Here is a 24,868-nt window from a genome sequence, read left to right on the forward strand (position 1 = left end):
GTATATATATGGAGGAAGAGCTAGAGACGTCAGAGGAGAACTAAGAGAATGATTATAACAGAAACAAAAAGGGATTACTATAGCACATTATTCTGTGTGCCAAAGCCTGGTGGAAATGATAGTTCTTTGTAGAAACAGCATTTAAAAAAAATCTCCTTTTGGGGCTTCCCTAGTGGTGCAGTGGTTAAGAATCCGCCTGCCAATGTAGGGGACACATGTTCGAGCCCTGGTCCGGGAAGGTGCCGTGGAGCAACTAAGCCCGTGTGCCACTAACTACTGAGCCTGTGCTCTAGAGCCCGCAGGCTACAACTACTGAGCCCATACTCCTAGAGCCCGTGCTTCCCAACAAGAGAAGCCACTGCAATGAGAAGCCTGCTCACCACAACAAAGAGTAGCCCCCGCTCGCTGCAACTAGAGAAAGCCGGCACACAGCAACAAGACCCAATACAGCCAAAAATAAATAGATAAAATAAATATATTAAAGAAAAATCTCCTTTGGGTTTAATAAGTTGGGGTTTATTGGTAATATTGGTAATTGCTGTTTGAGTGAAGTGATGGCAACATAAATGAGATAGCATAATTTATATAAGCCTCCTCACATGGTAGATTGCATTTTTTAAAATAAATTTATTTTATTATTTTATTTTTTGGCTGCGTTGGGTCTTCATTGCTGCGCGTGGGCTTTTCTCTGGTTGCAGCGAGCGGGGGCCACTCCCCGCTGCAGTGCACGGGCGTCTCACTGCAGTGGCCTCTCTCGTTGCGCAGCATGGGCTCCAGGGCGCCGGCTTCAGTAGCCGTGGCGCACGGGCTTAGTTGCTCCACGGCATGCGGGACCCCCCCAGACCAGGGCCCAAACCCGCGTACCCCGCATTGGCAGGTGGACCCCCAACCACTGCGCCACCAGGGAAGCCCGCATATTTTTTAAGTACCAAAAAAGGTAGCTCCTATAATTATGGAGTTACTAGAAATTAGAGACAGTGAGTATATAACACTCTTTCAGATCCCTAATCTGAAAGATCTTAACTGACTTGGTAAATTGATCTGGATGGGTTTACGTATGGGTACATTAAAAAAAAATAAATTTATGTGTTTATTTAATTTTGGCTGCATTGGGTCTTTGTTGCTGCGCGTGGGCTTTCTCTAGTTGCGGTGAGTGGGGGCTCCTCTTCGTTGCGGTGCGCAGGTCTCTCATTGCAGTGGCTTCTCTTGTTGTGGAGCATGGGCTCTAGGCACGCAGGCTTCAGTAGTTGTGGCACGCGGGCTCAGTAGTTGTGGCAAACAGGCTTAGTTGCTCCGTGGCATGTGGAATCTTCCTGGACCAGGGATCGAACCCATATTGCCTGCATTGACAGGCAGATTCTTAACCACTGTGCCACCAGGGAAGTCCCTGGGTACATTTTTTGAGAGAACATAATTCCCGTCTAATGATTTCTGCTTCTCTGTGAAATAGCATATAAAGCTTATCTCCTGAGAGTGAGAATGTGGTAAGAGAGGGCGCTTGACAAGAGTGGTAAAAGTTTGAAATAGCTCTTACAGCAAATGAGAGAGGATGCTGATTAAAGACATATGGAAGGAGGGCCCACTGAAGGAAGGGACTGAATTTACATTGTTTCAGTACTTCTGGTGGTATGATTTTTCTTCAGCAGAACCCAGGGGCAGAAATAAAGGTGCAGTAAAGTCATTCAGTTAGATTGATCCAGATTTAGGATTTTGTTGAATACATGTGATAGAAAGCCTAAATTGTAGGGAGGACGAAAAGCAAATGAAGGTTTTGATATGAGTGGTTTTGATAATGGATCAGAAAGACTCTGGAATTGGTAGAGAAAGAATTGAGTACTAAAAGAGACTATATGTGAGTTAGAGAAAATAAAGAACTGAGATCTTGATGAAATTGAAGGACAAATATAATGGGCGGTTGTGGTCAGAAAGGGTGATTTTAAAATGTAGAAAGAAGTGGTTCTTGGAGGTCACTGCATTTGAGGTCGAAACTAGAAAATATGATGAATCATCTGTATGGACAGTAAAATTTTTCAGGATAATAATAAAACTTAGGGTGGCTTTGCTCAAGGTTCCAGATAGTAAATTGATTGGGCCCTGTCCTGGACCTTAAAAAAGGTTGATGTGGGTGAGTTTATGGGCTCAAATTACTTATTTCCCAGGACATTCGCCTAGTGATGAAAGTGGCAGCAGAGCCTCTCTTCCAGTAGATGGGAGGACTTAGGTGTATCTGGACTGGTTGATGAAAAGAGTCTGTCTGCAATAATAATGTAGAGGAGGTTAAGCAATTTGCTTGCCTAAGGTCACATTCTGATTGGATTCTAAAACCCATTCTCCTTCCACTAACCCTGGTGTTTTTGCAACAAATTGAACTACTTCAACTCAATTTTTTATCTTCCCAAATGTTTGGGAGAACAGTTTTGTTTTATTTGAGCTTCTCCAGAGTTAATGGGTTTTTTAGTGCCAAATACATACAAAGTGAAGTAGAAATTTACTAAAGGAATACCTAGAACAGAAACTTAACCTGAAGCAGTCAAGATTTTTAGGCATTAGGTTCAGTAATTTGATCCATTAGCTCATTTGTCTGTTTATTCATCATCCATCCTTGTAGTAGCAGTTATACAGTTGGAGAACACTGTTTGGAATAAGTTGTACTAAGTATAAATTGACTCATTTGGTCTTATTTATTGTCTTTTGTCATCTCCAGCTGCCTATCCCCACCGTTTGAATCTCTTTTACCTTGCCAATGATGTCATACAGAACTGTAAAAGGAAAAACGCAATCATATTCCGTGAATCGTTTGCTGATGTACTTCCGGAAGCAGCTGCTCTAGTGAAGTAAGTAAATTCTTACTCCTCTTTGGGATCTAAGCTTAGAAAATTTAGAATTTTAGTTTCCTGTTAGTAAGAACTGTAATAGTTGCACATGTTTGAAGATCCAAGGATATTTTGTCCAAATTGTTCATTGTAACTTTCCTGGTAATACACTTTTCTTTTAAAGACTCTTTCCTCCCTTTTTGAAAACTTGTCTGTTATTTATGCTCTGCCTCTTCTCTCCTAACTTGACCAGGAGAGTGCATCTCCTGGTCATACTCTCTGGCTGTACTTCTTTCTAACTGCTTTTTCTGTTTTTGTGTTTTTTACACATTTCCATTTTTCTTTCAGAGTCTTTCTGAAATCTTGCCCCCTTCATGAAATCTGTGTAATTAGGGAGAAATGAAAATATTTATTCTTAATTCCATATTGATTTACTCCATTAGCAAAGCTGTGTCCATCATTTCTCAAAGTGCTGGAACACTTATATTTGATCTTATTTTTGTCCTGTATTAATAGTGTTTTCCTTGTGTTTCATCCATCCTGTTTGCTTGGTGTGAGAAACACACACATCTACACACAATTGGAGGATAGACAATTATATGGAAAAATCAAAATAGCTAAATATTTCCTCGAATTATGTACTTATTAGCATAATATATATTTGAATATATGACTATCGTATATTATTGATCCATTTGTTAGTATTAACCCAGTTAGAATGGAATGATCCTTGTTACTTCCTTTGGATTGTAGACTTAAGATGTCTACTTTGGTATTACAAAAGATTAAAATGTCTTATTTTTATATACTAAGTAATAAAGATTTATACACATCAGAAGTACATAAAATAATAACAGTAATATCACCTACATTTATTGAGCAGTCATAATTGACCAGATATTATTATTATTATACAAAGTGCTTCGTGTACTTCAGGTTGTTTAAACCTGAGAACAACATTTAAAATGGCTATTACTATTACCCCCATTTTAAGGCAGAGGAAACTGGCTTAGAGACATTAAGTAGCTTGCCTAAGCTCTCACAGCTACCGGGTTGAGGGCGGGGGGCTGGTATTTGGCAGAATTCCTACCCAAGCCTGTCTAGACCCCGAAGCTTATGTTCTTTGCCACCTAACCACTAGTCTGTGCTGCTTCTTTACAAATATAAATCCAGTATAATTTTGAGTAAGAAAAGCAGTGTGCTACATGATCTCCACTACTTAAGAGTTTCTGCTGCAAATACCATTATAGTCTTAAAAACTTAACCTAATGTATCCTATACTTAGATTTCGTGACCTAGTTCATGGATTAATATAGGGTTGTCACCTTTTATTTTACCATGTAAAGATATTTTTAAAAACAACTACTTTGTATTACTATTTCACAGAAAAACGTAGGAATGGCATAATCTCAGAATAAAGTACAGTCCTTTAAAATTTTAAACTCTGAAAATGTTTTTAACTCAATGAAGGATATCTTCAGAAACCTATGATAAAATCAGACTTAATGGTGAAACAATAAAAGTATTTCAGGACAGTGATGCCCTCTATCATCATTACTGTTCACCATTATGTTGAGATTCCATTCATTTCTAAATAAATAAATAATGAGAAGGCATTTAGAAGAGATAGAATTATCATTATTTGCAGATAATAGGATTACCTACTTCAGGGGTGGGCAACCTTTTTCTATAAAAGACCAGATAGTATTTTAGGCTTTGCAGGCCATAGGATCTCTGTTGCCACTACTCAACTCTGCCATTCTAGCATAAAAGCAGCCATAAGCAAATGGGTGTGGCTGTGTTCCTAAAACTTTACTTACAAATCAGGCAGCTGGCCAGATTTGGCTTGAGGTTTGTAGTTTGCTGACCCGTGGCCTACATAGAATCAACTAATAAGAGAGTTCAGTTAAATAGCCAGATTCAAGTTCAACGTAGAAAAGCAGTAGATTTCCTATATATGCTAGCAGTAACCAATTAAAAATGTAATTACAAAAAAAGATTCCTTTTGCAACAAGAAGTACTGCCTCCCCCCCCAAATAAAGGAAACCCCACCCCAAAATAAATATAATAAGAAGTATGTAAGGCTTTTATAGAGAAAGTTTTATAAGAAGACCTGGATAAATGAAGAGATAGATACATACTTTTTTTTTTTTTTTTTTTTGGTGGTACACAGGCCTCTCACTGTTGTGGCCTCTCCCGTTGCGGAGCACAGGCTCTGGACGCGCACAGGCTCAGCAGCCATGGCTCACGGGCCCAGCCGCTCCGCGGCATGTGGGATCCTCCTGGTCCAGGGCACGAACCTGCGTCCCCTGCATCGGCAGGCGGACTCAACCACTGCGCCACCAGGGAAGCCCGATACATACTTTTGAAGGGAAAGATTTGGTATTGTTAAAAATATGATTCTCTCCCAATATGTAATCTGTAAATTCATTGTGTAATCCCAGTCAGAATCTCAGTAGGGTTTGATGTGGAAGGATATATATTCAAGATAATTGTTTATAAGAACATCAGAGTCAGAGTTCCCCTATCAATTATCTGTATATATTTTAAAACAATAATAGAATCAGGAGTAGAAGACTATATCAGTGAAACAGAATATATTCTCACTTATAAAGAAATTAATTATAAAGTATATGATAAATGAGAGTATATTAGGATATGAGCTTTAGTATTCCATAAACAACCCCATCCCATCCCCCTTTTAAATTTCTGTTCATGGTTATACTTTAGACTCATTTCTACCCTTTTGTGAATTCATTTCTCTTAATTTAAGGCTATCATTTAAATCCCTTTAATTGAGGAGGGGCAAATATTTAGAAGTTCCAGACAGTTAACCCAGGTGAGTGAAGTGGGTGGACTGTAAGGAAAAACCCATCTAAAAGGGGCAACAGCTACTCAGCCCTAGCCTGTGGCCATAAAGAAACATGAGTTCACTGTTGACCTATGCTTTCAGACCTTCCAAAGACTTTCTCATTTTTTAAGCTAGGTCAAAATCTAGATTCTTATATGAAGCCTCCCAGTTTTTAAATGTGTGAAGCTAAATCACATTCTAAAAAATTTATTGCTAGCCAAACAAAACACATCTGATGACTAAATTTTGGAGTTACAAATAAATTTTAGTAAGTGGGTGAATTTGCAAATACAGAATCTGCAATTAATGAGAATCAACTGTATCTAGAAATAAATCTTAACAAAAGATGTATAAGATCTCTATTGAAAAAATTATAAAACATAATTGAGAAACAGTATAGAAAACCGAAAGAAATAATTTGTGGATAGGGAAGACTCAATATTTAATGTCATTTCTTCCCAAATTGATTTATAAATCCAAAGCAGTCTTAATTAGGCTCTGAGTAGTGTTTTTCCCCCCTATTTTATTAATTGATTTTGAATTTTGTATGGAAGTGCAGAGAGCTCCTTCTTCCCCTTCCCCCACAAAGAGAAAGCCTAGAAACTCTTGAAGAACAACAAGGTGGGAAGACTGGCTCTACCAGATTTCAAGACTGATTATAAAGCTACGATAAATAAAACAGTGTGATATTTGCCCAGAGATAGCCAAAGAAACTGGTAGAACGTAATACAAAGTCTAGAAACAGACCAGTATATATACTTGGTCTGTGTATGAAACTATTAGGTAGTAGAAAAAGAATAACTTTTTCATAAATATTGCTGGGACAAATTGGCTATATAGAAAAAATTAGATCCCACTCACATCATACACAGAAATCAATTGCATATTAAATACTTAAACATGAAAGAACTACAAATCTTTTGAAGACAATATAGGAGAATATTTCATGATCTTACCTCATAAGATTAATAAATACAGCTACATTAAAATGAAGACCCTTCCATTTAATTCAAAGACACTATAAAGAGTGAGAAGACAAAGGGCTTCCCTGGTGACGCAGTGGTTAAGAATCTGCCTGCCAATGCAGGGGACATGGGTTCAAGCCCTGGTCTGGGAAGATCCCACGTGCTGTGGAGCAGTTAAGCCAATGTGCCACAACTACTGAAGCCCGGGCGCCTAGAGCCCATGCTCCACAACAAGAGAAGCCACTGCAATGCGAAGCCCACGCACTGCATCAAAGAGTAGCTGCCACTCACCACAACTGGAGAAAGCCCGCATGCAGCAACGAAGACCCAATGCAGCCAAAAATAAATTAAAAAAAAAAAAAGTGAAAAGACAAGCCACAGAGTGGGAGAAAATATTTTTATGCAGTCAACAAAAGGTTTATATCCAGAATATATAAAGAATTACAAAATAAGAGAAAGACAAAAAATTTGAAGATTTTAGTTTTACCTGGCACTTGTAGAAATCAAATCAGAAATTATTTAAATATTTATTAATGACTTTTAAAACAATAAACGTTAATAACCAACACTTAAAATTTTAGTGAAAAGAGTGGTGGTTTTTGCATTCTTGCCAGATCTCTTTAATGTCTGGCTTAATATCAGACAGCTATATTTTCTTACCTGCTTTTTGCATTCAGTCTGTTCTGATATCATGTCATATAGCCCTAGAACTGTTGAGACATATCATTACATATCATATAAGTTAGGTCCCAGTCAGGAGAGATAAATCACATATCAGTAATTTAAACAGGGAAAATTTAATATGAAGAATCGTTAAGTAGGTAAAAGGTAGCTAACTACTAGAAAGAATAAACTAACTCTAAGGTGTTATGGAATAGTATCTGCTGAAAGCAGCTACTACCTCTGAACCTGAGGGAAAAGTAAATAAGGACTCACCCCACCCCACCCCAAGCAAGATTCAGACCTGAGGAAAGAGTGGATTCCTGTAAGAACATGCTACCTGTCACTACTGGTTAAGAAACAGGCTGGAGAGCACTCACCGCTGAACTACAAAAGCTATGCTAAAATGCACCCAGGATGCCTCTAAGCTGATCCACTTGAAAATAGAACACCAAAAGAAGAATCCGTACTGCCTCTTCTAGCCTCTCGGTGTCACTCTAGGGCTCTCTGTTGTCAGAGTCCAACACTGAACCAAGGGGAAATAGAGTTTGCAGAGTCTGGCTCCGGTACCACAAGGGAAGGGCATGTTAGAGCTGAGAGACAGTAAATTAATAACCAGCACACATACGTACCAGATAAGGCATAAATCTTAAAGTCCACCAGTACGAACATTAGCAAGATTGTGGCACAGTGGAAGCTCTTATATACTGTTGCTTTGAGGGTTGATTGGTATAAAACAACCTCATTTAAAAAAGTTTATGTACAGGGCTTCCCTGATGGCGCAGTGGTTGAGACTCCGCCTGCCGATGCAGGGGACAATGGTTCGTGCCCCGGTCGGGGACGATCCCACATGCCGCGGACTGGCTGGGCCCATGAGCCATGGCCGCTGAGCCTGCGTGTCCGGAGCCTGTGCTCCGCAACGGGAGAGGCCACAACAGTGAGAGGCCCGCGTACTGCAAAAAAAAAAAAAGTGTATGTACAGATCTTGCAATTCCACCCATAGGCTTTTACCCCTGAACAACTTTTGCATATGTGCAACAAGATCAGTGGAAGGGCATTTTCATAGCAACATTGTCTATGGTAGTAAAAATTTGGGGAATTCCCTAGCAGTCCATTGGTTAGGACTCTTGTGCTTCCACTTTAGGGGGCCCAGGTTTGATTCCTGGTTGGAGAACTAAGATCTCACAAGCAGCGCAGCACAGCCAGAAAATAAATTAATAAAGTGAAAACCCTAATAAAAAAATTTGGAAACATTTTTCTACAGTAAAGTGAATGAATTGTAGCATACTGGAATACCAGACAGCAAGGAAAATTAATGAATTTCAGTTATATGCAGTGACAGACAAATCTCACAAAATATTGATTGAAAGTACAAAGGAATGTTTACGTATATATAGTATGAATCCGTTTATATAAAGTTCAAATTTGGTAAAAAATGAACTCTTGTTTATACCTACCTACATGTTAAAACAAAGAAGAGTAAGGAAACAATTATCACAAAAGTCTACCATCCCAGGTAGGTGGAAGGGATTGTAAACTTGAAGGCGTCCATTCAGGTCCTCTGGGGAGCTAGCAATATTTTATTTCTTGACCTGGGTTGTGATTACATGGCTGTTCACTTTTTAATCATTTGTTTATAATATATATCATATGTAATTATATGCAACTTTTCCATAATGTAAGATTTATTTGGACTAAACAATTTTCAAATTACAGTATTAAGTAAATGAATTTAAGAAGTTGATTCCTTTTGAAAATCAAATTGGCAGCCTAGTAGAACAAATTGTATAATCAACCGTAGAGCAGTACAGTATTCCCAATTAGGTATGAACTCTGTAGAGTTTTGTTTGCTCTATCCTTTCACCTTCCTTATACACTTAATATCCTCAAGAAATTTTCCCTTCCTGACTTCTACTTCCTAGTCTGGATTAAACAATTCTTCTTTGCTACCATTATACCTGTCTCTACTTCTGTCATAGCACCTAACACACTGCCTTGTAATTGATACACATGCTTTTTTTTTTTTTTTTTCTGTATGCGGGCCTCTCACTGTTGTGGCCCCTCCCGTTGCGGAGCACAGGCTCTGGACGCACAGGCTCAGTGGCCATGGCTCACGGGCCCAGCCGCTCCACAGCATGTGGGATCCTCCCGGACCGGGGCACGAACCCGTGTCCCCTGCATCGGCAGGCGGACTCTCAACCACTGCGCCACCAGGGAAGCCCGATACACATGCTTTTTGTCACCAGTTTCTATCTCCCAGACATTCTGCTCCCAGCACAATGCTTGTCACATCATAGGTGGTTGGTTAGCTTGATGCATGGATGGAAATACCATGGAGAGCTGTAAAGCTGTATTTCTTAAGTACAGGCCTAGATATTCCTAGATGGGTCCATAGATATAGTTTAAAGGGTCTGTGGATTGTCTAAGCGTATTCATTGTCATCCGTATGATTACCTTATTAACAGTTCTGTGACTCATTTTCAGTGGCTGTGTTATCATGTGTTTGTATTTTGACATAAGATAATATTACTTTATCAAAGGCTAATGAGGAAAGGTTAAAGATGGCTTTAATATATAAATAATGGTTTGTATCAGTTGAAGGCACTAATAATTTCGACTGAAAAAAAAGTTCATAGTAGTTCAAATGGAGAAAAATGGTGAAATAATTGAATGATAATAGTATTATAGGCTTGATAAATTAAAAAAATATTAAATTCAGTGTATATATTCAGTATCATGTTTGCATTGCACCTTGTACTTGGTTTCGACAATATTTATCACTTTAAATCAATGTTAGGATGAATGGTATTTACTGTATTTTTGTTTAATTTGCAAATTCTGATTTATAGTTGTTGAAGAACTATAAAATGTTTTCAGGGGAATCATATAGGGTAAAAAGATAAATGGAGACTTTGCGATCATATTCATAGGAAATCCAAGAGAATTTACAGACTAATGAGGATTCAGCCAGGTTGCTGGATACAAATCAACATATAAGAATCAATAGCATTTCAGTATATCAGAAATAACGAGTTAAAATATAATTTAAGAAAAAAGGAATATTATTAGCAGTAACAACAAAAGCTTATAGGTACCTAGAACAAAAGTGTGTTGAGACCTTTATGAAGAAAATTATAAATAGTTTCAAAAACACAAAAATCAGCATGTAAATACAGTACACTTTAATCAAGTTCCCAGTAGGACATTTTAAGAAATTCATTATACTGATTCTAAAATTCATATAGAGGAGTCAGGAGTAGTCAAGACTGTTGATAGAAAGCCAAGTTGGACTTAACCTATGAAATATCAACAATTATTATTTGGCTATAGTAATTAAAAGAGTATGGTATTAATACAAGCATAGACAAATAGATTTAAGGAACAAAACAGAGAGCCCACAAATGGACTCATACATATATGGGACCTCTGTAAATGGTAGCAGTTTCATTACAGTTCATTGGGGGGAAGATGAACTCTTCAATAAGTGATTCTGGGACATGGACTTTCTGTGTGGAAAAAATAAAATTAAATGTTAAATGTTTCCCAACACAGTACACAAAAATATATCCCAAATGAATTACCTTGATGTATAAAACAAAACGTTAAAATGTTAGAAGAAAATATGAATATGTTCATGACTATAAGGGTTAGTTTAGAAAGCTCTTAAGACACCAAGAACAGATAATAAAAGTGTTTGTAAATTTAAGTGCATCAAAATTAAACTTCTGCATTATAGAAGACACCATAAAATTAAAGACAAGTGACACACTAGGGAAAACATTTGTTATAGGCAAATAAAAAAGATAAGTTTTATAAATGGGGATTATTTTAGGAGATACAGAGTAGCAAGTTTTTAGAGATAAAAATCTCTCTCCATCTAATTTCTGAGCTACAAGGTTTTTTGGATTAAGTATTGACTGCCTCCTCCTTGAGTTGACCCAGTATTTGGTCTTCCATTCAGTCAGTTGGCAAATATTTATTAAGAACCTGCAAGATATATAGCACATTATTCTGATGATGTCCCAGAAATAAGATACTGATAAAGAAAAGATATTCTTGAGTGAGGCACAATATTATGCTGTTTGGTTCTGGTTTTGTTTTGTTTTGTTTTTTTGCCACTCTGCGCAGCTTGTGGGATGTCAGTTCCCCAACCAAGGACTAAACCTGGGCCCTCGGCAGTGAGAGCGCGGAGTCCTAACCACTGGACCGCCAGGAAATTCCCTAGTTCTCTTTATTTTATCTGTGATACCTGGGCACCTCTTGTACTCCTTATCAACTTTATACCTTGAAATAATTGGCTAATACCTTGCTGTTTTTAGAAGTGGTCCAGGGGCGAGGGTTGCTAGCATAGGAAGCATCTATTCAACATCCTAGCAATTCTGCAAGTCAGTCAATTTTTTTGTTACTTATAAGTCAAACAACAAAGTTTATATTTAATTATGTTGTGTGTGGTAATAATTGTATGTTCTGTAGAAATTAAGGTTGTGATCAGTAATGGCTGAAATAGAGGTCTAGAATTACAAGGTAAGTAAAACTGCTATTTTGGATTTTGTTTTGGTTTTTTATTTTAGTTGAATTTGTAAATTCAAGAGATGGTTGGATTGTGGAAGTTTGAGAGTTCTGTGTTCATATAAAGAACGAATCTAGCCAAGAATTTTAGAGCTAACAGAAATTGTTTAGTAAAAATCATTTTACAAATGAAGAAACCTAGTTTCCAAAAGACTTCTCACTGAAACCAGAACTAAAACCTCTAGTTTCCCCATCTAGTGCTATTTTTTACTATATTATACCCTGGTCTTACTTTTATGATTTCTTAGCAGTTGCTGTTTTTCCAGCATATTTTACTTGAGACTTCGGCGAATAGCTGTTGGGACTTCATAATGAATAGTTGGATTTGAAAATGACAAAATCCAGTTGTCATTCATTCATTTACTATTTAGTGAACACTTTGTAGGTGCTGAAGAAGCAACAGTAAATAAGTTATAACTCCTGCCAGGAGGAAGCTCTGTAAACAGACATTTACAGATAATTATGACTTGGCTTCTGGCTGAATGGCCAGCCATCAATTCCAAAGGGTCCTTTTTTATAAAACAATTACATTCTTGACAAAATATAAGCTGAACCAATAACAGTGGACATATTAGAATGGCAGAGCTGACATTAATTAGTATGCCTATCTCAGGGTACCTACCACATGATCTGGGCTCTGGAAAGGGGATAAAGTAGTCTTGAGTCATAAGTCCCCCTGGCTTCCAGTATAGATTTGCTCTCCAGGAACACATTTCCTACTTAGCTCACCAGGAATCTCATAGATCAAAAAAATATGTGCTCACCATCAAAGGTCGCCAAATACATTGGGAAACAAAGCACCACAAAGGAGAATCAGCAGATTTAGATCCCCTCACAATGAGCTTCAGATACTAGAATTATCAGACAGGGTATATAAGACAATTATAAGAGATGTTAAAGAAAGATTAAATGGAATAAAATGAACAATGGATAAGATATTTGGGCAAAAGAACCAGTAGGAATTCTAGAAGGGAAAAAGAGATTAAGCTAGAAAATAGTTCTGAAGAAATTAGAATGCAGCAGTAGAGAGAAGGAAGTGGAAAAATGAAGAATAGAATGAAAGGCCTAATTAACATCAAATGAGAATCCTGGAGGAGAGAACTTCTGAGTTCTTTCAAAGAGGTAATGGCTGAGAACACTTTGAAAGTGATGAAACAAACAAAACAAAACATGAATCTTCAAAGATAGGAAGCACAACATATACTAACCAGGGTAAATAAAAAATTTATATCTAGTCATTCATTGTGATGAAATTACAAAACAAAAAGATTTTTAAAAGCAGCCAAAGCGTTCACACCTACTAGGATAACTAATTTAAAAACAAAATAAAACCAGAAAATAACAAGTGTTAGAGAGAATGAGGAAAAACTTCTGCATCTCTGTAGGAATGTAAAATGGTACAGCTGCTATGGAAAAAGTTTGATCGTTCTTCAAAAAGTTAAACAGAGAATTACTATATGATCCAGCAGTTCTACTCCTGGGTATGTACAAAAAAAGAAATGAAAGCAGGAAATCAAATGGATGTTTGTACACCCTTGTTCATAACAGCACTTTTTACAATAGCCAAAAGAAGGAACCAGCCCAATTTTCAGATGAACAGATAAACAAAATATGGTATATACATAAAACAGAATATCATTCAACCTTAAAAAGGAGAGAATTCTGACATACAACGTAGATGAATCTTGAAGACATTATGCTAAGTGAAATAAACTAATCACAGAAGCACAACTATTGTATGATTCCACTTATATGAAGTAACTACAGTAGTCAGATTCATAGAAACAGAAGGTAGAATTGTGGTTATACGGGAAATATTGTATGACTCCATTTATAGAAAATGTCTAGAATAGGTAAATCCGTAGAGACAAAGATTAGAAGTTGTTAGGAGCTGGAGGAAAGGGGTAATAGGAAGTTAATTGTTTAATGGCTACAGAGTTTCTGTTTAGGGCAGTGAAAATTGTTGGAAACAGACAGAGGTCATTGTACAACATTGTGGATATAACTAATGCCACTGAGTTGTACATTTAAAAATGGTTAAAATGGCAAGTTTTATGTTATTATTTTATGACAGTTGAAAAAACAGTAAACAAAAACCAAAGTAGTCAAGAGAAAAGACAGAGTCAGATCACATGCACAAGGACTACAGTTAGACTGACAACAGACTTCTAAACTGCAACAGTGAAACCAGAAGGCAGTTACGAAAAATATTTTTATAGCACTGAAAGAAAATAGCCGTCAACATGGATTTGTGGGACTTCCCTGGTGGCACGGTGGTTAAGAATCTGCCTGCCAATGCAGGGGACACGGGTTTGAGCACTGGTCTGGGAAGATCCCACATGCCATGGAGCAACTAAGCACGTGCACTACAACTACTTAGCCTGTGCTCTAGGGCCCGCGAGCCATAACTGCTGAAGCCCTCGTGCTTAGAGCCCATGCTCCACAGTGAGAGGCCACGACAATGAGAAGCCCGTGCACCACAACGAAGAGTAGCCCCCACTTGCTGCAACTGGAGAAAGCCCGCGTGTAGCAATGAAGACCCAACGCAGCCAAAAATTAATTAATTTAAAAAAACATGGATTTGCATTACAAAGCAAGACTACTTTCAAGAGCTAGACAAACCATATAAAGATGATTCTCCAGAGAAACAAAAACTGAGAACAATTTACCATCAACAAACTTCTGAATCACTTTTACTCTGGGAAGTTAGCAGTAAGAGGGATGGTGAATCATACTAGCAATAAAATATATGAAATACCTAAGAATAGCCTTAACAGGAAATATGTGAGACCTTTATGAATAAATTGTATTTGGGAATGTTGAATATAAATTTACTAATGCTTTGCTGCAGTAAAGAATAATGTATTAATAATTCACAGATATTAATTAGAAAATAATGCTTTGTCTAAACTAATATATTCTCCTAATATAATTCAAATTAAAAATGCCAAAATAGCACCTCTTTTGGAACTTAACATTACTCTAAATTTACTCCAGGAAAATAAGCAAATGAGAATATAAGAAATGTTCTGAAGTATAATCGTAATGAGGGAAGATAAGCTACAGTTTTGAAGATAATACAGTATGGTGTAAAAATGGATCAGTGGTACAGAATTTACAGCCAAGAAAAAGATTAATAATTATATTCTAGAGGAAGCACAGTAAATGAGTGAGGAAAAGAGAAATTATGATATTGAAACAATTAATTGGAAATCTGTTTAGATTAGAGCTTAACTTTACATTTATACACCAGTGGTCTTTAAATGAATTATACAGCTGAACATTAAAAAGAAATATTAGGGTATGCCTATTTTCCATTAATTAAATTAATAAATAAACCAAAACAGGAGGAAAAAAAGAAACGTTAATCATGAAAAGAGAGATGAAAGAAAATAAGTTATAATGTAAAAAATCTCTGGTAGGAGGACTTTCCACACTTAAAACCTGGCAGTAGACAAACATTCAAAGAAGATTTAGTACCTGTCCTCCTCAAACTATTTTAAAAAATTGAAGAGGAGGGAACACATCCTAACTTATTTTACGAGTCTGGTCACCCTGATACTAAAACCAGACAAAGACAACACACAAAAAAGAAAATTACAGGCCAGTATCTCGTGAATATAGATGCAAAAGTTCTCAACAAAACATTAGCAAGCCAACTCGGAAATAAACCCACATACCTATGGTTAACTAATCTTCAACAAAGGAGGCAAGAATATACAATGGAGAAAAGATAGTCTCTTTAGCAAGTGATGTTGGGAAAACTGGGCAGCCACATGTAAATCAGTGAAGTTAGAATACTTTCTCACACCATACACAAAAATAAACTCAAAATGGCTTAGAGACTTAAATATAAGACGTGACACCATAAAACTAGAAGAGAACGTAGGCAAAACCTTCTCTGACATAAATCATAGCAATGTTTTCTTAGGTCAGTATCCCAAGGCAAAAAAAAAAATAAAAGCAAAAGTAAACAAGTGGCACCTAATTAAACTTAACAAGCTTTTGCACAGCAAAGGAAACCATAAACAAAATGAAAAGACAACCTATGGACTGGGAGAAAATATTTGCAAACAATGAGACTAACAAGGGCTTATTTTCCCAAATATTCAAATAGGTCATACAGCTCAATATCAAAAAAACAAACAACCCAATCAAAAAATGGGCAGAAGACCTAAACAGACTTTTCTCTAAAGAAGACATCCAGATGCTCAACAGGCACATGAAAAGATGCTCAGCATCACTAATTATTAGAGAAATGCAAATCAGAACTACAATGAGGAATCACCTCACCAGTCAGAATGGCCATCATCAAAAAGTCTACAAATAACAAATGCTGGAGAGGGTGTGGAGAAAAGGGAATCCGCCTACAGTGTTGGTGGAACTGTAAATTGGTGCAGCCACTGTGGAGAACAGTATGGAAGTTCCTTAAAAAAATTAAAAATAGAGTTACCGTATGATCCAGCAATCCCACTCCTGGACATGTATCCAGAAAAGATGAAAACTAATTCAAAAAGATACATGTGCCCCAGTGTTCATAGCAGCACTGTTTGTAATAGCCAAGATGTGGAAGCAACCTAAGTGTCCATCGACAGATGAATGGGTAAAGAAGATGTAGTGTGTGTGTGTGTGTGTGTGTGTGTGTGTGTGTGTGTGTGTACACACATACAATGAAATATTACTCAACCATAAAAAAGAATGAAATAATGCTGTTTGCAGCAACATGGATGGATCCTAGAGATTATCATACTACATGAAGTGAGTTAGAGAAAGACAAATATATGATATCACTTACATATGGAATCTTTTAAAATGATACAAATGAACTTATTTACAAAACAAAAACAGACTCACAGACATAGAAAACAAACTTCTGGTTACCAAAGGGGAAAGGGTAGGTGGATAAATTAGGAACTTGACATTAACAGATACACACTACTATATATAAAATAGATAAACAACAAGGTCCTACTGTATAGCACAGGGAACTATATTCAGTACCTTGTAATAACCTATAATGGAAAAGAATGGGAAAAAGAATATATATGTGTATAACCAAATCACTTTGCTGTACATCAGAAACTAACACAACATTGTATGGGGCTTCCCTGGTGGCTCAGTGGTTAAGAACCTGCCTGCCAGTGCAGGGGACACGGGTTCAAGTCCTGGTCCGGGAAGATCCCACATGCTGTGGAGCAACTGGGCCCATGTGCCACAACTACTGAGCCTGTACTCTAGAGCCCGTGAGCCACAGCTACTGAAGCCCATGCTCTGCAACAACAGAAGCCACCACAATGAGAAGCTCATGCACTGCAGTGAAGAGTAGCCCCCGCTCACCGCAACTAGAGAAAGCCGGTACACAGCAACGAAGACCCAGTGCAGCCAAAAATAAATATAAATAAAATAAATAAATTTAAGAAAAAAAGAAACTAACACAACATTATAAATCAACTATATGTCAATTTAAAAAAAAGGAAAAATACGTTAGCAAGCTGAATCATAAAAGGATCATACACCATGATCCAGTGTGATATATTCCAAGGATGCAAGGGTGGGTCAACATCTGTAAATCAACATGATACATTAACAAAGAGAAGGATTAAAAAACATGATCGGGCTTCCCTGGTGGTGCAGTGGTTGAGAGTCTGCCTGCCGATGCAGGGGACGCGGGTTCGTGCCCCGGTCCGGGAGGATCCCACATGCTGCGGAGCGGCTGGGCCCGTGAGCCATGGCTGCTGAGCCTGCGCGTCTGGAGCCTGTGCTCCGCAACGGGAGAGGCCACAGCAGTGCGAGGCCTGCGTACCGCAAAAGAAAACAAAAAATATATGATCATCTCGATAGAGGCAGAAAAAGCATTTGACAAAATTCAACTCCCAGTTATAATTAAAAACCCTCAATAAAGTGGGTACAGGGACTTTCCTGCTGGCGCAGTGGATAAGAATCTGCCTGCCAATGCAGGGGACACGGGTTTGATCCCTGGTCCGGGAAGATCCAACATGCTGCGGAGCAACAAGCCCCTGCGCCACAACTACTGAGCCTGTGCTCTAGAGCCCACGAGCCACAACTACTGAGCCCATGCACCACAACTGTGGAAGCCCACGCACCTGGAGCCCATGCTCTGCAACAAGAGAAGCCACTGCAATGAGATGCCTGCGCACCACAACGAAGAGTAGCCCCTGCTCGCTGCAGCTAGAGAAAGCCCACGCGCAGCAACGAAGGCCCAACGCAACCAAAAATTAAAAAATAAATAAATTTATTTATTAAAAAAAAAATAGAGTGGGTACAGAAGGAATGTTCCTCAACATAATATAGGCAGTATATGACAAACCCACAGCTAACGTAATACTCAGTGGTGAAGAATTGAAAGCTGTCCTTCTAAGAATAGGAACAAGGCAATGATGTATACTCTTGCCATTCTTATTCAATATAGTACTGGAAATTCTAGCCAGAGCAATTAGGCAGGAAAAAGAAATAAAAGGCATTGGAACAGAAGAAGTATAACTGTCACTATTTGCAGATGACATGATTTTATATATAGAAAATCCTAAAGACTTCACCAAAATCTATTAGAATCAGGGACTTCCCTGATGGTGCAATGGTTAAGAATCCGCCTGCCAGTGCAGGGGACACGGGTTCAAGCCCTGGTCCGGGAAGATCCCACATACCGTGGAACAACTAAGCCCAGGCACCACAAGTACTGAGCCTGCATTGTAGAGCCTGTGAGCCATAACTACTGAGCCCGCGTGCCTAGAGCCCATGCTCTGCAACAAGAGAAGCCACTGCAATGAGAAGCCCGCGCACCACAGCGAATAGTAGCCCCTGTTCGCCATTACTAGAGAAAGCTTGCGTGTGGCAACGAAGACCCAGCACAGCCAAAACTAAATAAATAATTAATTTAAAAAATTGTTTTAAAAACCTATTAGAATCAATAAACAAATACAGTAAAATTTCAGATATGAAATCAGTATACAGAAATTGGTTTCATTTCTGTATGATAACAATGAGCTAGCAGAAAAAGAAATTAAGAAAACAAAACAATCCCATTTACAATTGCAACAAAAAAGAATGAAATACCTGGAATAAATTTAACCAAGGAGGTGAAAGACCAGTACGTTGAAAACTATAAGACATTGTTGAAAGAAATTGAAGAAGACACAAATAAATGGAAAGATATTCCACGCTCATGGATTGAAAGAATTAATGTCAGAATGTTCATATTACCTAAAGCAATCTGCAGATTCAATGCAATTCCAATCAAAATCTGAAGGACGTTTTTCACCAAAATAGAACAAAAATTCTAAAATTTGTATGGAACCACAAAAGACCCTGAATAGCCAAAGTAATCCTGAGAAAAAAGAACAAATCAGTAGGTATCACACACCCTGATATCAAATGATATTACAAAGCCATAGTAACCAAAACAGCATGGTATTAACAGAAAAACAACAGAAAACAACAGAAAACAGCATGGTATTAACAGAAAAACAAATACCTTGATCAGTGGAACAAAATTGAAAGCCCAGAGATAAGCCTATGCATTTATGGACAACTAATTTACAGCAAAGGAGCAAAGAACATACAATGGAGGAAGGATAGTCTCTTCAGTAAATGGTAGTGGGAAAAACAAGACAGCAACATACAAAACAAACCCCAAAACTAGGCCACTGTCTCACAACAGACACAAAAATTAACTCAAAATGGATTAAAGACTTGATGTAAGACCTGAAACTATAAAACTCCTAGAAGAAATCGTAGGCTGTAAGGTCTTTGACATTGGTCTTAGCATTACTTTTCTGGATATGTCTCCTCAGGCAAGGGAAACAAAAGGAAAAATAAACAAATGGGACTACATCAAACTAAAAAGTTTCTGCACAGCAAAGGAAACCATCGATAAAACAAAAAGACAGCCTACTGAATAGGAGAAGGTATTTGCAAATCAAATAACTGATAATGGGGTTAATATCCAAAATATAAGAACTCATACAACTCAACAACAGCAAAACCAGTAACCTGTTTAAAAAATGAGCAGAGGGGCTTCCCTGGTGGCACAGTGGTTGAGAGTCTGCCTGCCGATGCAGGGGACGCGGGTTCGTGCCCCGGTCCGGGAGGATCCCATGTGCGGCGGAGCGGCTGTGACCGTGAGCCATGGCCGCTGGGCCTGCGCGTCCGGAGCCTGTTGCTCCGCAGCGGGAGGGGCCACAACAGTGAGAGAGGCCCTTGTACCGCAAAAAAAAAAAAAAAAAAAATGAGCTGAGGTGCTGAATAGACATTTTTCCAGAGAAGACATACAAATGGCCAACAGGCATGTGAAAAAATGTTGAACATCACTAATTATTAGAGAAATGCAAATCAAAACCACAGTGAGATATCACCTCACACCCATTAGAATGGCTGTTATCAAAAAGGCAAGAAATAACAAGTGTTGGAGAGGATGTGGAAAAAATGGAAACCTCATACACTGCTGGTGGGAGTGTAAATCCGTGCAGCCACTATGGAAAACAGTATGGAGATTCCTCAAAAAATTAAGAATAGAACTACCACATGTCCAGATATCCTACTTCTGAGTATTTATCCAAAGAATATGAAAATACTAATTTGAAAAGATATATGCACCCCTCTGTTCATTGCAGCATTATTTACAATAGCCAAGATAGGAAAACAACCTAAGGTGGTCATCAATGGATGAATGGATAAAGAAGGTGTGAGATATATATATATATATATATACACACACAGTGGAATACCATTCAGCCACTAAAAAAAAAAAGACGAAATCTTGCCATCTGTGACAACACAGATGGACCTTGAGGGTATTAGGCTAAATGAAGTTAAGTCAGGTGAAGAAAGATGTACCTTATGTTTTCACTCATACATGGAATATGTTTTAAAAATTAAAAATAAAATAACTGAACAAACCAAACCAAACACACACATGGATACAGAGGACCGAGTAGTGGTTACCAGCGTGGCAGGGTAGTGGAGGGAGTGTGAAATGGATGAATGGAGTCAACTGTATGGTGATGGATGGAAACTTAAACTTTTGATCATGAGCATGCTCATGAGTGTATAATCATTAGTGTATACAGAAGTAGAAATATAATGTACTCATGAAACTTATATTATGAACCAATATTACTCTCAGTAAATTTTTTAAAAGTTCAATGTGTTATCCATAGCCTCATCTATATCAGTAGTAAAAAGTGTTGAATAAGAGTTTTTAAGATTTTAGCCCTAGACACCAGGAAAAAATGTTTTAAAATAAACATGAGAAGACATTTGGAAAATAATTTTGTTGACAACTTTATTTTCAGATTTCTAGTTTGAGATGTAAGTTAACATTTTTATATGTCTGTCTCACTTTTTCTTTCTTCTCAGGGATCCATCTGTCTCTAAGTCTATAGAACGAATCTTTAAAATCTGGGAAGATAGAAATGTATACCCAGAAGAAATGATTATGGCGTTAAGAGAAGCTTTGAGTAAGTATTTTTTTCTCTCCTAAAAGAAAGATTGAGTCATTGTTCAGTCTTTAAAATTATATATATATATTTTATAGATTTGGTCCTTTTGCTTAATAACGAAAAATAAACTTTTGGATCTGGCCCTGTTTGTTTAAAATTAAATAATTGTAAAAATCGGTTTGCATTAAAATTTAAGTAGAATTGGTTTGGGGGAGGGTTGAATTTCGTTTTTATTGACTAAAGAAAGTAAAGCATATTAAGTGATGTTGACCATCTAATTATTTTCCTGCATTTGCTTTACTTCAGTTGAGTGCTTTAAACTGTTCATCTTTTGTGTTTAATAATTACTGCCCTGTCCTCTTACTTATGGGACAATTTTTGGACAGGGTTTCAGTTTTCAGTAAGCTGTTGGGTAGTAAGCATGTATTGGCATTCTTCGGTCTCTCTTTTGGTTTAGATTTGCAGTAAGTTGTGTACTGGTGTTATTTAAATTACTTAGTTCCTATGTATTAGATACGTGTAATTAAGTCATTGAATAGCAGTAGGTGATATCTGATACCATGACCATAATTTGACTAGAAATTTGCTTTAAAAATAGCATCTTCTAAGAAGCTGTTAAATTCTTCATTTGAATGTGTTACCTGGTGTTTTTAAGCTTCTACCCTATTCTCAAAATTTGTTATTTCATTGATGTAAAATCATGTTTATTTATCAGCTTCTTAGATCTGGTGGGTGTTTTTATCTTTTTATAAAAATGAAAGAAAAGGAAAGAAAGAAACAACACACAGTCTCGGATTGCCTTTTTTCATGCTTCAACTTTGACACTGAAGTGGACAGACAGAACAGCTTCCCATAACGCCAGATTGCAAAAACTGAAATGTTTTCCAGGTACCACTTTCAAAACTCAGAAGCAGCTGAAAGAAAATCTGAACAAACAACCGAATAAGCAGTGGAAGAAATCACAAAGTAAGGAACAAAATCTCAACTAATATAAATTACCTCCTCTTTTTGGAGCAGAAGAAAATGTAGACCATTTGACATCGTACCTGGCATAAACCATGGGCAAGCCTGTGTTTTGCAGGCCTGGGAGGCTCCCAGTGACTTGCACTAAACAAGCCATCATGGAGTTACTTCTTTAAAAAAATAAAAATAGAACTACTTTTAAACAAAGGAAATGCAGAAAAAGGGTTTAAATGAGTGAAGATTCAAGAGTAGTTGGGGGATTGAAAGAAGAAAAAAATACGTGATAGTGCCCAGGCTAACTTTCAGGTTCAAGGATATGTGAAGTTAGAGGCAGCTGGCATTAAACAACAGAGCTGAAGAGGAGACTAGGCATTAAGAAGCCTTTCTGTGGGAGCCATGAAATCCTTCAGATTTGGGGATATACTCTACCAGATTAGACATGGGCCTCAAATCCTGGCCAGAAGCTCATTCTCTAACAGGAGCTCCTGCTGTGTTTATCATGTTTACCCAGCATGAGATCAAGGGAGTGGAATACTGCATGTGATAGGCTGCTGTGGGCCAAACTGAGGAATATTGAGAAAGACTTGAAGGTGTGGAGGGAACAAGGTAAAAGACAGTGAGAATTGGGAGGTGAAACAAGACACTTGGGATGGTTTTGCTCCAGCAAGCATGTGATATTCATCATGATTAAGGGAATCCTCTCACATCCTTTTGGTCGTAAGTTGCATGCTTAGGAACAACAAGAGTCATCGTTTCAGCCAAAGTTCAACCACAGTGGTATTGTACTTAGAACTTTCCCTGCCTATTTTTGCTATGAATTGAGTCAGCAGAAAAAGAAATCCAGAATTAAATACATAGGAATAGAGTTGATGCTTCTAAGTAAATTTTCTTCAGCCAGTGTGCAGGATTAATTGGATGTCCTGCTCCTGAACACTCTTAATTTGAGGTGTTAAGATCCTCTTACACTCAGACTAGGCAAAAAGGTACTTCATGTATCTCAGTATCTCCAAATCAATAATTCTAGGACTTCAGACTTACAGGGTATGTTGGAGGTAAGTAGGTTAGACCTATCTAAATAGTGTATTTTTATATTTACCATGCTTGGGAGTGTTCAGATTTCATATTCCACTATTCTAGGAATTATACCATGATTTAAATGTGCATGTTCGACATATATTCAAAGAGTACACCCTTAACTATAAAACTGGAAATTTTCCTGAATATTAGTCAACATTTTGTGTCTATATTCTTAAATGACCTTTTGTTTAATTCCAACAGCATCCACGAATCCAAAAGCTGCTCTCAAGTCTAAGATAGTTGCTGAATTTCGAGTAAGTTACAGAATATGTTCAACATACCAAAATATTATTCACCCCTTTTGTGTCAGCTTTCTGTATAGTCCATCCTGAAAGATTTATTCTTATTCAGTTATACATCAGTTATATTTTAAACATGTTCAGACTGTCTAAAACTTAAAAGAGTTTTATCTGTATCTCTAAAGGACGAAGTAAGCTTCTTCTGAAGTATCTATTACCAGCTGAATTTTGTGTTGAATCCCAACAAGGGATTCATCTTTCTGTAAAACTGTATTAAATTAAAATTTGCTTAAAGTTAACATAATAAGACCATTTATCTAGTTAAAATTTAAAGAAGATATAAGTGGACCTTTGTCTGTTTCAATCTTAACTCTGTATCCATAAATTAGCATAAATTAGCTTTGAATAAATAAGGAAAAGTTCCTTTTAAAGTATGTAACTGAAAATATGGTTTTGACATGAGAATTGATGTTGATATTTGATATCCCTGATTATGAGGAAATATGAAGGGTTTTTGCCTCTCGTGACTTTGTTAGGTTTTATTCATGTTTTACTTCAGTGTGGAAAGGTAGAATAAGTGGATGATTTCATAAATTAAATATGACCCTGGTCTGTGTTCAGTCTCAGGCCCTCATTGAAGAGCTGTTGCTGTACAAGCGCTCAGAAGATCAGATAGAATTGAAAGAAAAACAGCTGTCAACTATGAGGGTGGATGTGTGCAGCACAGAAACTCTCAAATGCTTAAAAGGTAATACCTACATCCCTTTAAATAGAATAAGTCGGATTTTCTTTCTAGATATGTCATCTTCAAGTGATCAGACTGACTTCTTGCATAAAGACCTCACATTATAGAGAATAGTTGTGGTACCTCTTTCCCAGGTGGTGATTTCATGCATGTCAATTTCATAAGTAAATTCCTAGCCTTCAAATTGTACACCTTAAACAATGTTATATGCCAATTATATCTCAATAAAGCTGGAGAAGAAGTAAATTTTTAAAAAATTTTTTAAATAGTAAATTCTGTCCTTTTCCCCACTTCTAGTCCTTTCTTGATGTATTGGATTATGATAGGGGTATTTCACACGAGTGATTAACTGGTTTGGCTGTGCTCTTCAATAAGGTCATTGTAGGGAATTCCCTGGTGGTCCAGTGGTTAGGATGTGGCACTTTCACTGCTCTGGGCCTGGGTTCGATCCCTGGTCAGGGAACTAAGATCCTGCAAGCCACATGGTGCAGCCAAAACAATAATAAATAAATAAGGTCACTGTAATGC

The 24,868-nt window shown here is 37.4% G+C and overlaps 1 protein-coding gene across 6 annotated transcripts in view; it reads left to right on the forward strand.

Annotated features, from left to right (window-relative positions):
• RPRD2 (regulation of nuclear pre-mRNA domain containing 2) overlaps positions 1–24,868 on the forward strand; it is a gene marked incomplete at its 3' end in the record, with an annotated part of 89,604 nt that overhangs the window by 34,652 nt on the left and 30,084 nt on the right. For 3 of the 6 annotated variants that reach the window (XM_079944461.1, XM_079944458.1, XM_079944462.1), the window contains exons 2-6: positions 2,705–2,834; positions 21,234–21,334; positions 22,205–22,282; positions 23,558–23,610; positions 24,217–24,343. In XM_079944461.1, coding sequence (XP_079800587.1) covers positions 2,705–2,834; positions 21,234–21,334; positions 22,205–22,282; positions 23,558–23,610; positions 24,217–24,343 — 489 coding nt within the window. The remainder of the gene's footprint in view (positions 1–2,704; positions 2,835–21,233; positions 21,335–22,204; positions 22,283–23,557; positions 23,611–24,216; positions 24,344–24,868) is intronic. The other 3 variants (XM_079944459.1, XM_079944463.1, XM_079944460.1) reach the window with 1 other exon arrangement.

The sequence above is a fragment of the Stenella coeruleoalba genome, assembly GCF_951394435.1.
Source record: "Stenella coeruleoalba genome assembly, chromosome: 1".
In the NCBI taxonomy this organism is placed as follows: Eukaryota; Metazoa; Chordata; class Mammalia; order Artiodactyla; family Delphinidae; genus Stenella; species Stenella coeruleoalba.